The sequence below is a fragment of the Solea senegalensis genome, linkage group LG8 (genome assembly GCF_019176455.1).
Source record: "Solea senegalensis isolate Sse05_10M linkage group LG8, IFAPA_SoseM_1, whole genome shotgun sequence".
Taxonomy (NCBI): domain Eukaryota; kingdom Metazoa; phylum Chordata; class Actinopteri; order Pleuronectiformes; family Soleidae; genus Solea; species Solea senegalensis.
The window spans coordinates 1,554,700-1,570,159 of NC_058028.1; the positions used below are offsets into that span (position 1 = coordinate 1,554,700).

Here is a 15,460-nt window from a genome sequence, read left to right on the forward strand (position 1 = left end):
CATTTTAACATTAGGAAGAGGCGAGCTTGTGATTGGCAGTAATAACATTTTAATACCATGAAATTGTCTCATTTAATTTAACTAATTTCATTTGGGATATATGATTGTTTGTTTTTTTAAATGAAGCTCAGTTCCAAAATAAATCAAATTAAATATAAAAGTAACAATAAATAACAAAGGCACCATGTCAGCCACTAACTCTGTCTATGTTTCAGTCAAAGCAGTATTATCACTCATGCTGAGACGATGGTCTATGAAGGTGCATCATCACTAACTTACGTTCATATTTGACCCACAGCTTCATTGACAGAGCATCACATCAGCACGTCCACTTACTTACCTTTCTGTCTTTCTGTTCCACATGACAACATCAGGTCCATAAACTTCATTAGACGTCATCTTTTACAATAAGTGCATTTAAACATTTGGGTACAAAGTAAGAGCTCGAAGTAAGTAAGAGCTTCAAGTAAACCAAACTATGAAGTGCGATGTATATGTTTTTTTTTTTCTTTGTTTGTTTGTTTTTTTTGTTTTTCTTCGTCGTCTTAGTCGAGGTAGAGTCGGAACAAATGTGTTTTTAGTCGGCGGCGGGAGATGTGGAGGCTTTCCGCTGTCTGGATGTCGATGGGGAGATCGTTCCACCATTTGGGAGCGAGGACAGTGAACAGTCTCCAGTTCTGTGAACGCCTCTGCGATCCTCTCAGTGAGGGGGCAGCGAGCCGGTTTGTCGATGCAGAGCGGAGTGGGCGGGCTGGGGTGTAGGTTTTGATCATGTCCTGGATGTAGGCTGGACTGGATCTGTTTGTAGCATGGAACGCAAGCAGCAGCGAGTCTTGAAGCAGATGCGAGCAGCTACAAGAAGCCAGTGAAGGGAGCGGAGGTGCGGTGTAGTGTAAGACAGTGAGACCACACCCTGGAGACAATAGACGAAACGTCATCACTCTGTATATTCTGCTCTTTGATTATCTGTAAATGAATTTATCAACTAGGTTCAAACCTCATCAGTTGGGGACAGTCCCACCACTCTGAAGTGTAAACACTGTCTCATTTGAAGTGTGTCTCAGTGCAGGAAGTAGACAAGTCAAGGTGGCTCAACTGTCATGTGAAAATACCCCATGGTGATTAAAAGGTCCTCAGAAGGAAATAGCATTCCTGAGTAAATGTAAAGTGTCTGTGTTCTGGTGGGACATCTTGGATATAAGGGACAGAGCTCCCATTCATCGGGGAGTTTGGTCTGCTTAACAGAAGCTCCCACACATCAACTGTGTGTCACACAACTTACTGGCTGTATTTTCTACTACTGGACATTTCAATAAACTGGTATGTTAACCCTTCATTTCTAATATTGCCTTGTTGAGACTTTTGTTCTAAATAGTTAAGAATCTGTTATTGAAGATTTATTTAGTCTAGTTATATGGTGAGATTTAACACTCATACCCTCCACCTCTGAGTTGAATAGAAAAGATTGAGTATCATGTCCTGTAAAGTGTTGAGTTACATTTCTGACCTCTGAATACTTCAACCTAGGCATTAGGACTAAATGTGGAAAAAGGTCACTGAGTGGTTTTTATAATATAAACCATCCCTGAACTAGACTGATGTCAGATTTCTTCACAATAGGATTGAATTCTTAAAGCGTTTACATTTTAAATGATTGGTTAAATTGAATTCCCAACAATATTTAAAAGTAAAGTTAATTGTTGTTTAAATGGAGTCAGATTAAATAAATACTTACTTTACTTTTGAAAACCTCTTGCTAACGCCGGAAAGACAGAATACTTCTTGGGGAGAGATTGTTACTTGGTGGAAGATATTTCCTCCCCTACAGTAGTGTGGGAGAAGTTTGGTAATTCTGAATCAGCATTAAATAATCCCACACACACACACACACACAGATGGACGTGTTGATGTATTTCATATTAAACACTGTGAGCAGCAGCTGTGGTGTGTGAGTGCTGTTGGTTAACTGTCCTCTGCTGTCCTCTGACCTCTCCACAGGTGTGGACTCCATGTCCAACTATGAACAGGTGATCAGACAGGTGCGCTACTATAACTGGAAGCCCAATCAGCTGACAGAAAGAAGGTTTCGCCTCACCTGCTCAGAGCTCAACGGACGCTACACCAGCAACGAGTTAAACCTGGAGGTCAGTGATGTGTGTGGCTTACATCCATCAAAACACAAGAAGATCGCTGGAACATTGAGTCTGTATTCTTTTACAGATAATCAGAGTCATGTTTGTCTACATTCAAACAAAAATAAGTTCCATTAACAGATCAAGCTAAAAACATAGATTTCAGTTAAAGAACAAAGGTGTAAGTTAATGACAGTGGCCTTCACAGACCTTAAAGGATGTCACTCTTCTTCATTTGCATAAAAATTAAAGCTAAATACACGCTCTGGCCGCTGCTGGTCAAGATTAACAAGCCTTTACCGACAGCATATATAAAAGATATAAAAAAGTAATTTTAAAAACAACAAAATGATTTCTTTTAAAGCAATTATTCACACTTAACTGTGGGTAGTTTATTCCATTTCTCCCTGAATGTTACACACTGCAGCTTTTTTTCCTTGTGTCGTATCACCGTTAAACTCGCTAACTAAGGAGTTACGTATATGATATACTAATACTATAGATATAAAATTAGATTCAGTCATGGATTTATTGCCAACTGTGCCAATGTTAACCTGCAGTAAAAGCAACCAGAGTTGTTTCAATTTGACTGTAGTTTCACTGCAGATCTCCATGTAATATTCACAAAGTGTCGTTGAACCGTTCATTCATTCATTCATTCATTCATTCATTCTTTCATACAGTCCACCGGTGATATAGTGCTCTTCCTGAATGATAAATGCCAGAATGGACTGACCTCTTTTCACACACATCCTCTGCTGTTTACTCAGAGGAAACCAAACGTCTCACTTGTGATGCAGTTTCTAACTTGAAGGGTGTCAAGTGGATTCTGGCTTACACTTCACCTTCCTGTTCTGAGCCGAGTCTGTTCCCCAATAGACATGAATACATTCCCTTTCCTGTTCCTCACTGCCTCGCTTTACACTCTCAAATGTGAGGCTGCATTTTATTTGGCACTGGAAAGATCTCAGAGAATGAAATCATCACCTCAGCCTCTTCATGTGTTCCCCACACAGGTGAGTGTGCTGCACAGCTCAGAGGCCGAGGGACATGTCAATCACCTGGTGGCCCCGCCTCAGTACATGCAGGTGGTCCACCATCCATCCATGATTCACAGCCTTTACCCCAGCCACAGCTCTGGTAAGAAACACATCAACACACAATGATTGATGTCTGTGCTTCCTGTTTGATGGATAATATTTCATATTATCTGTTTTATTATGTGTTCTTGCTGGAATATTAATAATTCTCACTTGGACGACAGTTAAGAGAGAATTTGATAAGCAGTTACTGGAGTATAATTCCAGTGATATAAAGTGCTTCCTCTAATGTGAACCGATACCATATTTACACTTTCTGTGGAGCACGTTGAGATCTTTATTATATCTGTATGTGTATATAACAACACTTTTCTAAACAGTTGCTGAGGTGACCATTTTCACTCGTTTCCATGTAACCACTGATTTTCCAGATGGTTCTTTCATTTTGAATTGTATCATGAGGACAGGTGAATGATGTGGACAAGATGAGGACAGGTGAATGATGATAAGTGAATGATGAGGACAAGACGAGGACAGGTGAATGATGACAGGATGAGGACAGGTGAATTGTCGCTAAGGTCTCTGATTGAGTGAGAAAGTTAAAGCATTTGTGACCTTTGACCTATTTTGACTGATACATTATATGTTTACATATTTTATTTTGTAAACACTTTATTTTAAACAAGCTACTTTTTACTTTACACTTGAGTACATTTTTAGACGAGTAATTTTACTTGTGCTTAGGTCAAATGTAATCAAAACTTTTACTTCTCTTTCCACCTCTGCTGTTGACAAACATGACAAAATGAACTGTTAAAATGCTGCTGTAATCTGAACTTGTTAAATGGGACTGAACCATGTTTCATTTAAAATCTGTAATCTGGATCAGATCTGGATTACTTAGTAACTTATTTTGATGGTAGAATGTCAGATTCTGCATACACATGCCACATTTTGTTCAAATACATGTCATTTTGTACAGTGTGCCCATTATAAGAGATAGAAGGTTTGATATTATTTGTGACATCATCAGTGGGTAGAGTCCTACCAAAATACAATGGGAACATTCTCATTGATCGCTCAAAAACAGGAAGTACTCAGGCTAGACAAAGGTAGTGTAGCTGCTCTCAGCCAGTATGCAGTAAATGTATTTCTTCCCTCTGAGAAGCAAAGAGACCACGATGAGAAGAAGAGACGTCTTAAATTTCAACCACACCACATTTAATAATTCATCAGGCTCTAATGGATCCTACTTACAGTCCTGGGGAGTTCAGTGACTAGTGCTGTTAACAGCTCAGAGAGTTGGGGTAGGCGTGTGTGTGTGTGTGTGTGTGTGTGTGCGTATGCGTATATGTGTGTGTGTTCATATGTGTGTGAGATGGAGAGAAAAATAAGTCAGCAAAGCACAATTAACAATTGAGATTAAGTCATGAGGTTTTTGTGTCAATGTTTTTAGATCATAACACAATGTTGTGTGTGTGTGTTTGTTTAAATGAGAGTGTGATTCATAGGGGACTTTTCAGATGATCATTTGATTTAGTCTAGTTCTCTAGATTTTCACACTAAATCTACAGTCTTTAATCTTCCTCAGCCTGAAGCTTTGTGCAGCCTCTCTTTTAGAGCATGCGCACACACACACACACACACACACAGGCAGAGACTAGTGAAGAAAGGTCGGTTGGTTTTTATTCCAATGTTTTGAGATCAAGACAAATCCTTGAGTTATGAACTAAATTAATTAAATTAACGTTAATGACACATTCATGGCTGCCACTCCAGTATAAAATAAAAATATATCAGTGATACAATTTATGTTTTAATGTACTACTTTGTAATACTTTTCACATAATGTGAAAGTCTGTTTTAAAAGGTTATGCATTCCATGACTCTCTGGGGAAACAGCTGGAGATAACCGATTCATTCATGAATATGGCTCATTTACAGGATTCTATTAAGTTATACTTCATGCTTGGGTTAAGACATGATGAGATTCTACCATTACTGAGCATGGTGGATGAAATTGTGATTTTAACGATAGTATTCCCAGCCAGCATGTTCATGTGGGCCCATATAGGCTATATTAGGGCTGACAATATGGATCCAAAATGGAGTTGTCAGCGGTTTCCTTCTAGTGTGTGCCTATTTCAAATCCATCCCCGCTTAATACCCTTTCCAGGCTCCAATAAGATTTCAGTAACATGGGTCCCACTGGGAAGACCGTGGACAAACGCGGGTGGACCACCATGGAAACCACCAACCACCAACAAACCCAATTGGGACCCATATGGGTTATATAATAACTCACACGGACTGGGCTTTTAACCAGAGGGTTGCCAGTTCAAATTCCAACAGGTCAAGGGCTGAATAATGTACCCAATCACCATTGGTCCCCATTGATTAGGTTTACTGGACAAAGGTGTTCATGTCTGGATGTTTTGTGTAACTCATCGCCATACGCATTGAAATCAAATTGAAAGTATTTTTGTAGAGCTATACAGAAATAATCCACACTGTCATTGTGAGTTGCATAAATGACTCAATCTTGGATGCTAACTCTACTAAAGTGTCCGTCTTCAGAGAACTGACAGCCAAACTGGGCCGACTTTCAAAAAGGTACAAAAATTGCTTTTTAGCTTAATCAGCACAAGACTTTCATCATCATTTCCCTGTGGTTCAGTCATTCTTGGGTTAACAAACTGAACATTTGAAGATTTCAGTGTTTAAAGGGATAGTCCTTGTTTTTGAAGTTTGGTTGTGCTTGTATTGTATGTCTCGTGCCAGGTCCCAGATGAAACTTGGATACTCTCTCTCTCTCGTTGAAAACATGGAACATGAAATCCGTGTCAGAAATCTTAGTTGGGAATGAACTAAGTGACACAAACTTTTCACATTTAAAACTGAACCCTAAAGATCACCATTACCAACAAGGACCCATCTTATGTAAAGGTTCAAATGGCCTCTCATACAAAATCATTAAAGAGGAAACGTTTGGAGGAAATCAATATCCTGTTTGAAAAGGCAATCGATGTCAAAGAGAGCAGAGAACCGTAATAACAGAAAATCACCAGAGAAAAACACCATTATCTCAGGATACGAGCAAAGTGGTGGAATTATGTACTAAGAGGGCGACCGTCAACAGAGCACAAACAGATGATAAAGAATATATACATATACGAGCTGTCACCAGAACATCCATTCAACCATTAGTGGCATCATTCTGTGTCTGGAGCTGTTGAAACATGGACGTGGTCCAAAGGTCTGGTCCCTGAGCACGTCTAGCCTCATGTTCCAAGACAGTGATTTGACTTTTTTATTGGGTCAAACTGACAATAACAAAGATGAATTTCACGAAAACCCAATAATAGTGACAAAATAATGATCACTGGGTTTTTGGTGAATATTTCTCTTTTAATAGCTGGACTTTTCACTTGGTTTGCAGTTTTAAAGCTCATCGTTGTCTAGGTCCGCAGTTAGTTAGTTAGTTAGTTAGTTAGTTAGTTATTACCTGAACATTGCGTTCAAGAGAGAGAGCGAGATACTGATATTTAAAATCACACCATCTTCAAAGTACCAGGTCTTGACACAGAGATGTATCTTTTCTGTTTTTCTCACCTTCCCATCTCCTCTAATGTCCAGGTGTACCAAGTGCCGCCACAGTGGTTATCGTGATGTGTATCGCCGCCCTGGTGGTAGTTGTGGTGCTGGGCATCTACCGCATTCACCTGAACCACCAACAGGATGACAAGCAGGTCGAGATGACCAGAGAGACGGACATGACCTGGAAAGACTCAGCTCTCACGATCACCGTCAACCCAATGGAGGTAGGAGGATGAAAGGAGTCTGAGGAGAATACCGGAGGCTTATAGGACGTGAAGAGGGTGGTCTGGGTGTCGGTGCCAACTGGGCGATATCAGCTTAAAGTTGTAAAATCAAAATATTCCAGGGAATTTTGCCATATCGATATTTCGTGACAATATTAAATAATTATGAAACATTAATGTTTTCTTACTCATTGGAGCCAACCTTGAAACTCTGTATAATAACATGATCTCCTAACAACAGTTATAGCAATGGCTCCATGGTTAGAATAAATGATATTAAATAGCACCACTTTGCACTTTGATCCCAAGTCACAGCTACAGTTTATATTGTGAAATGACATGTTTGTGTTTTGTCACATATACATTTATTACATTACATTACATTACATGTCATTTAGCAGACACTTTTATCCAAAGCGACTTACAAAAGTGCATTTAAACATTTGGGTACAAATAAGAGCAAGAAGTAAGTAAGAGCTTCAAGTAGATCAAATTATGAAGTGCTAGTTATAAGTGCGATGTACAAGTTTTTATTTTTTTGTTTGTTTGTTTTTTTTTTTGTGTTGTCGTCTTAGTCGAGGTAGAGTCGGAAGAAATGTGTTTTTAGTTTAGTTTCAGCTGTCTGGATGTCGATGGGGAGTGAGGACAGTGAACAGTCTGGAGTTCTGCGAGTGCCTCTGCGATCCTCTCAGTGAGGGGGCAGCGAGCTGGTTTGCCGATGCAGAGCGGAGTGGGCGGGCTGGGGTGTAGGTTTTGATCATGTCCTGGATGTAGGCTGGACCGGATCCGTTTGTAGCATGGAACGCAAGCAAGAAGAAGCGGATGCGAGCAGCTACAGGAAGCCAGTGAAGGGAGCGGAGGAGCGGTGTAGTGTGGGAGAGCTGCTGCATTCTGGATGAGTTGCAGAGGTCGTATGGCGCATGCAGGGAGACCAGCCAGGAGGGAGGTGCAGTAATCCAAGCGTGAGATGACAAGAGCCTGGACCAGAACCTGTGCCGCCTTCTGGGTTAGAAGAGGCCGAATCCTTTGGATGTTGTGCAACATGTATCTGCAAGATCTAGCTGTTGCAGCAATGTTGGCAGTGAGGGAGAGATGGTCGTCAAGTGTCACACCGAGGTTCCTTGCGGTATGAGAAGGAGCTACCACAGAGTTGTTGAGGGTGATGGTTAGATCTGTGGTGGGAGAAAAAGAAACTCAGTCTTGTCCAGATTGAGTTTCAGGTGATGGTCAGACATCCACTGAGAGATGTCAGTCAGACAAGCGGTGATCCGTTCTGCTACCTGTGTGTCGGAGCTGGGAAAAGAGAGAATGAGTTGGGTGTCATCGGCGTAGCTGTGATAGGAAAAACCATGAGAGTGAATAACCGAACCAAGAGAGTTGGTGTATAGAGAGAAGAGGAGAGGGCCCAAGACAGAACCCTGTGGGACCCCAGTAGCTAGAGGACAGGGTTCCGACACAGATCATCTCCAGGTTACTCTGTATGTTCGGTTTTGAAGATAGGACAAGAGAAGGGTAAGTGCAGAGCCTGAGACCTAGTTCTTGAAGGGAGGAAGTCAGGATCTGGTGGTGAACTGTGTCAAACGCTGCAGAAAGGTCTAAGAGGATGAGCACAGAGGAGAGAGAGGCAGCCCTGGCAGTGTGGAGTTGCTCAGTGACAGCAAGAAGTGCAGTTTCGGTCGAGGGGTCCGGAAAGCAACCAGATGATAATTATTTATAATAATAATTATTTATAATAATAATTATTTATAATAATAATTATTTATAATAATTGTTACATAATAATAATATTATTATTATCATAAAGGATATGATTATGTAACATCGCTGCGGTGACTCTTTCTGAATTTCCTGAAACAAAATATTTCTCACCACAGAACCTTGAGGAGCCCCAGGCTGCAGAGGAGGAGGACGAGGCCAGCGAGGAGGATGAGGAGGACAGTGAAGAGGAGGAGGAAGAAGACGAGGAAGACGATGACATCACCAGTGCTGAGTCGGATGACAGCGAGGAAGATGTGGACGTCCAGTTACCCAGGATGCAACGCTCAAGCAGGAAAGGCCTAAACTGGGACAAAAAAACAATATGTTATTGAAACACACACACACACACACACACAGTGTCTCCCACACACACAAACATAAAAACACAGTCATTCTGCAACATCACAAACACAAACCTTAAATCAGAAGGTTGAAACAAACTTTATAAAAATGACTTTATAAATTGTTGATGATCTAAAAATGAGATCTCTCTCTTTACACACACACACACACACACACTCACACACACACACACACACGCACACAGATTGCAATGATGTATCCATAGCCTCGTCTCACACACACACACACACAAAGCCTCCCCATTTTATACAGCTGATCAGAAAGGACGCGACTCGACAACTGCTCATCAATCAAAGGACGCTCATCCTTCTTAAAGGGACAGCTCGCCAAATTTAGGTGACTACATTTCTCTTACTGTCTCCACCACTGCTAAAACAGTCGAATCCCTCTTGTCAATCAAAGCTAATGTTTTAGATCCCAGTGACATTTCTGATGTCCCATTAATGCAAAATAGTCTTTATTTAAGAAAAGAAGAGAAACATGACTATTTTTTGGTTTGTATACTTCATATTATTTATCAGTCTTTATTCCAGCCTCTGTGGCACAGCCAGGTGATTTTACAGAAATAGCATATTTTCAATGGTACTCAAAAAAAAACAAAAAAAGATAATGGGTGTGCTGTCACAGGTCATATTGAACTGAGTTTTTGGAGACGACAGGAGTCTCCTTGTACATTTTTATATGCTCCTTTCTTGTAAATACTGAGTATAATGTGTGAGCCTCCCTCCCACTCCCTTCCTCCACCCAGAGACTCTCCTCCTCATATATGTATGTACACACCCCCAAACCCTGAGCCTGCAGGAGTCTCTGCAGAACTGACCCTTCGGTCTCAGCTCTGTGTGTTCAAATCATTCCAGCTGCCTCCATAGTGACTGACACGGTAGCAGCTGCAGTCGAGCCATGATGGCGACCACAAGGAAGAGAGGAAGAAAGCTGTACTTTTTAATAGTTGTCATAAAGGTCAAAACTATTCTTCTGAGGACACTGCATTGATCTCCATTCATTAAACAGACTAAACAAAGCATCATCCCTGACCCAATCCAAATCTTAGCCTTAAACTTAACCAGTTCCTCAGAAATTAGGTCCTGCCTCATTAGGAATAGGTTTTGGTCTCCATGCGGTCCTGACAAGGTCAGAGTTTATGCCAGAAAAGGTTTTAGAACACACACACACACACGTTCTTGTACAGGATTCTTAGTGAGGACATTCACAGACATATTGCATTCCCAGCAGTTAGCTTCTTACCCTAACCTTAACCATCAGAACTACATACTAACACTAATCCTCACATGACCCTGACTTAAACCTACTTCTAACCAGAAGTCTTAACCCATAAACAGCCCATTCAAAGTGTGGCAGAGGCATTTTAAGGTGGTTCACTATCAAATTTGACCAAATGCCACTGCCCTCCCCAACGCATAGCTCCTAAATTTACTACGCATGAATAATTTAACTAGACGTTAGGGTATTAACAAACTAGCCAATTTTATTTATCAAAATAGGGTTCTCAAAAGTGGTCATTTCTAGGGCCTAAAGCTGTTTTCTGACATGAACTCTTTCCTGGAGAGAAAATGCTTTTCAGTAAACTTGGAAACAAATGCAGCAGGAGATCAGATGTTTACACAACAAAAAGAGTCCAGATCAGAGGTTTCACGAGGGAGCTATGGCAGGAGAAGGTCCAGGAGAAGGTCCAGGAAAAGGTCCAGGAAAAGGTCCAGGAAAAGGTCCAGGAAAAATCCACATACAGCCCCATGAGATCATTTCAGGAAAAGAAGCAGCTTTAGGAACGCGGTCATGTTCAGGGCTCAGTTCAGCTTTTGCTGCTGAGATATTTCACATTAAAAATGTGATAACAGCATTTTCCCCTTTAACATGTATAACATACATGTTTGTTGTTTGAATGACTGAGTTATGTTGTGAGCAGAACATTATAATGACATCTTTAATAACAGCTACAAGAGTGCATGTCTGACTCTGGAATAAGGAATATAATAATAAAAAAACAATATTCAAAATAAGAGATTAGTTTAAAATGTAATTATATGTAACTATAATGCATAGTCAATGAAGTGTGTAAACCAAGAGATTTTAAGCTCTGATCAAAGTGTTATATTAAGAAGGTATAAAATGATTAAATGTAATGTGAAAGGTCACAATAACGCGAACCCCACAGGGAAGTATCATGTTCCCCCCAATACGACAAACATGTTAGCGTGTTTACGAAAGTCTTTTTTGGTTAAATAAATAAATAACTAGACATGATGGCGATTGATGGCCGTCTGTGATTAATGGCTCGTGTACGTAACTGAACCATTTAACAACTAAAGAGTCCTGTGTCGTTTCTCAGTTGGTTGAGTTGGTTGAGACCAAAACAGATCTAAAAAGTAAAGAGTTGTGATAAAAGTCCACTGTGTAAGAATTAGTGCCATCGAATGGTGAGACTGCAGATTGTAACAAAGCACGGTCAGGAAAACGATCACGGCCTTCACAGTCGTGTCCAGTTGTTGGTCAGCAGATGAGGTGTATACGTGAATCTTCAGGTTTAATCTTCTCAAAACACTGTAGACACCCGCCCACTCTCTCTTCATTGGTTTATGCTTCAAAACTTTGTCCTTTGGGCCTGCTGTAGAAACATGGTGGCTAAAGATGGCTGCCTCTATAAAGCAAGGCCCTGGCTTCAAGTGCATATAAAAGGTTTATTTCTGGGCATCGAAAGTGGTCAGCCTATGGCCAAGCAGAAAGGACACACGGCAACCGGAGGGTTGCCAGTTTGAGTTCCTGCCAGGTCAAGGGCTGGGGTACCCCTCAGTCTATTACCCAATCCCCATTTGCTCATTGTTGACTGGACACTCTAAAATGACCCCACCCACCAGGGGACCACAACCAGTGTGCTCCTTGTGCCCGAATAAATGAGAAGGTTGTGTGGCTGTGATCTGCTGTGGCGACACCACAAGAGGGACCTGAAAGAAAAGAAAAAATCCAAGGCAACAAAACCTTCATACGCTGTCACTGTTCATTCACATTCTGCCAATACACCCTGCTAAATGTCACACACTGGAACTTTAATTTAAGATAAAGCACCACCATGTACTTTCATGTCCATAATCTATAAATAACATCAGTGTGTATGGAAAAGTTCAACTGAGTCAAGACAAGTTTGAGTCAATTAAGAGTTTCACACTTTTCAAGATCAGAATCTGTGAGTAAGTGGATTTAACTCATTTAAACTGTGGTGGTTCAACGTAGAAGGAAGTTTAAAATGCAACTTCACTCATTTCTTACCAAGTTGAACTCAGTGGAGGAGTGTGTGTGTGTGTGAGTGTGCATCTCACCAACAAGAAACTTTCCGACTGAATGAAATGCGGTATTAATGGAAGAAATGTGGTTCCAAGGAATGAAGTCGCATTCCATAAATCCCACTTCATTAGAAACCCTCGGGGGCCACTGGCTTGTGAAGTTGCCTGGTGCAACTTTTAGCATTAAATCAGAGAAAGAGGAGTGAGGGCTTTTGGCAGTGTCACTTTTGACAAAATTAGAAAACCCAGTCGGGGGAGGTTAGTTTTTTTTCTTTTTCCACCTTGAAGTGGACAGGCGTTAATTTGTAGTCATGGCCATCCTTAATCCTTAATCCAATCTGTGTGCACCGTTTGACTGCAGAGAGTCCATAAAGGACAGAAAACAAGTGGTTGATGGTTCAGTTGTCCACTGATAACCTGAGGTTTGGTCAAAGTCAAAAAGGTTTTCTGTTGGGGAAGTGACTGTATGTGTGTGTATGTGTGTGTATGTGTGTGTCCTGTAGCTCTGTGTTCATGTAAAGATCTCATATGATGTTTAAGAGTTTTCCTCATCTACTGTGACACCCGGTCTTGTAACGTCCCCCCTCACTCCCCATCCTCCCACTCACCCCTCCACCCACACCCACTGGTGGATTTTGCAGCGGCCCAAGTCCTAATGTTGTCCTGATGTTCGTTTTAGAAGAAGAAGGCGGTGAAATTAACATGGAAAACAAATGTTGTTGTTTTTCTTTTTTCTCTTTTTTTTTAAGGTTTCTCTTTTTTTCCTCTGGACATTTTGGTCTGTTTTTCTTTGGAATGGTCACTACAGCACTTTCTGTAAATTGGCCAATAAAAACTGTTGTTTTTGAAATCTAGCTGTGAGTCTTGTTTTTGTCTGACCATCACAGATTATAAACTGTAATGCATGTATGTTGGGCAGAGATGGGCAGCCCACGGCCAAGTGGAGGTGAATTGGGCCTGTAACAGGGGGGTCAAGAGTTCAAAACCCAGGACAGGTCCTGCTCCTTCTCCTGCTCCTTCTCCTGCTCCTTCTCCTGCTCCTTCTCCTGCTCCTGCTCCTGCTCCTGGTTTGTATAAAGGATGGTTTAAATGCATAGGTTGAATTCACTAACACTAATTGGTTTGTGTGCAAATAAAAACATTTCTAAGATGAAGCCCAGGCAATAATACAATGACAATATCATAAAATAACCTTCAGCAATTGCTTCAATCTACAACCATATAGTATAGTGTATAGTATATGAATTGTACAAACACACTGTGAGGTACAGTATAACACATGTAATCACTTTGAATGTCTTCCCTTGGATGTAAATATATTTTCTGCAAAATCTGTTTTTAACCATTTTACATTTATTATGACAATGATCAATATTCACTGATTTGAAACTGGGACATTTCCTACAGATCTACCACAGAAGAAAACTTATTTACATGACTATTTTATGGACCAGTGTAAACAGAAGGCGTCGAGGTGTTGCTTAGTTTCTAAAAGTACTGCTAACAAGGTGTCAAGCCAGTGCAGGGATGTTCTTTAATTAGACAGAAGATGAGGGGAAAGTGAGACTAAGTGAGTGTTAGTAACACTTCTCACAGCTGAATTTGAGCTGTGGATACTGTGGAGTGTGACTGTGTCATTGTTTCCAAAGGTCTGTGTTTCTTGTTTTTTAAGGCTGTTTGGTTAAATGACAAAATCTCATTAGTGTTACTTTTTCACATGGTAAAAAAAAGAAATCTCGCAAAAAAATCCTCCTAAAGTGATCAGAATAATTAAATGCAATCGTCCATTTGTTCTTCTTTTTTAACTACAGTATTTATCCTCTTCAGACGAATGTGCAGCACTGATCCTCACTGGATTACTTTTTATTCTTGACTTAGTGGAGTATTAAATAGGCCATAAAAGCAGTGATGAGTTCACCAAAGCTTAGAAAGTTGTACAAAATTCAAACATTTCCCTTCTAACCTTTTACACCGACATCCCACAGTGATACTTTTATTTTAGTGAAGCGAAATTCTATCTTTCTTCCCTGCAGCTAAACTGTAAATGACTAACCACACTTCTCATATGTACAACATACATACACAGAAAAATATCACATGGCAACGCATTAACAATGTGTGTTATTGATATTGTTTTTTATCATTTGTATAGTATGTCGTCCGAAATCGGTCCAAAAGAACTAGTATAGTACAGTACACTACAGTATACTATGACTATTTTGGACGACATTCTATACTGTGACTTTTTTGGGTGATTTTGGAAGACATACTTTACTATGACTTTTTTCACAGTTTTTGGACGACATACTATACTATGACTTTTTTCACCGTTTTTGGACGACATACTATACTATGACTTTTTTGAGTGATTTTGGACAACATATTATACTATGACTCTTATCAGTGATTTTGGACTGCATACTATAGGGTGATGATGTGATAACCATAGAGACAGCAAGGTTGGTGTAGTGGTTAGCACTCATACCTTTCATGTAGAAGACTGGGGTTCAAGTCCTGTTTGGAACAAAGAAACTCTGCAATCCTGAAACATAAGGGTTCAACTTTGGACGACATACTATGATTTTTTGAACGACATACAATACTATGACTTTTTTGACCAATTTTGGACGACATACTATACTATGACTTTTTTCACGGTTTTTGGACGACATATTATATAGTATGACTTTTTTGAGTTATTTTGGACAACATACTATACTATGGCTTTTTGACCGATTTTGGATGACATACTATACTATGGCTTTTTTGACCGATTTTGGAAGACATACTATAGTATGACTTTTTCACCGTTTGGACGACATACTATACTATGACTTTTTTTGTCAAAATTTGGGCAACATACTATACTATGACTCTTTTGTCACATTTTGGACAACATACTATACGATTACTTTTTTTGACTGATTTTGGATGACATACTATGTATACTTTTTTTTCACTTATTTTGCACGACATACTATACTATGACGTTTTTGTCAAAATTTGTACGACATACTTTACTATGATTTTTTTGACTAATTTTGTACGAC

At 40.1% G+C, this 15,460-nt stretch overlaps 1 protein-coding gene across 2 annotated transcripts in view; it reads left to right on the forward strand.

Moving 5' to 3' along the window:
* LOC122773272 (calsyntenin-2-like) overlaps positions 1-9,108 on the forward strand; it is a 347,251-nt gene extending 338,143 nt beyond the window's left edge. For both annotated transcript variants that reach the window (XM_044031814.1, XM_044031815.1), the window contains 4 exons: positions 1,999-2,144; positions 3,149-3,272; positions 6,809-6,993; positions 8,868-9,108. In XM_044031814.1, the coding sequence (XP_043887749.1) occupies positions 1,999-2,144; positions 3,149-3,272; positions 6,809-6,993; positions 8,868-9,083 (671 nt within the window). In that variant the 3' untranslated portion in view covers positions 9,084-9,108. The remainder of the gene's footprint in view (positions 1-1,998; positions 2,145-3,148; positions 3,273-6,808; positions 6,994-8,867) is intronic.
* The last annotated feature ends 6,352 nt before the right edge of the window (positions 9,109-15,460 follow it).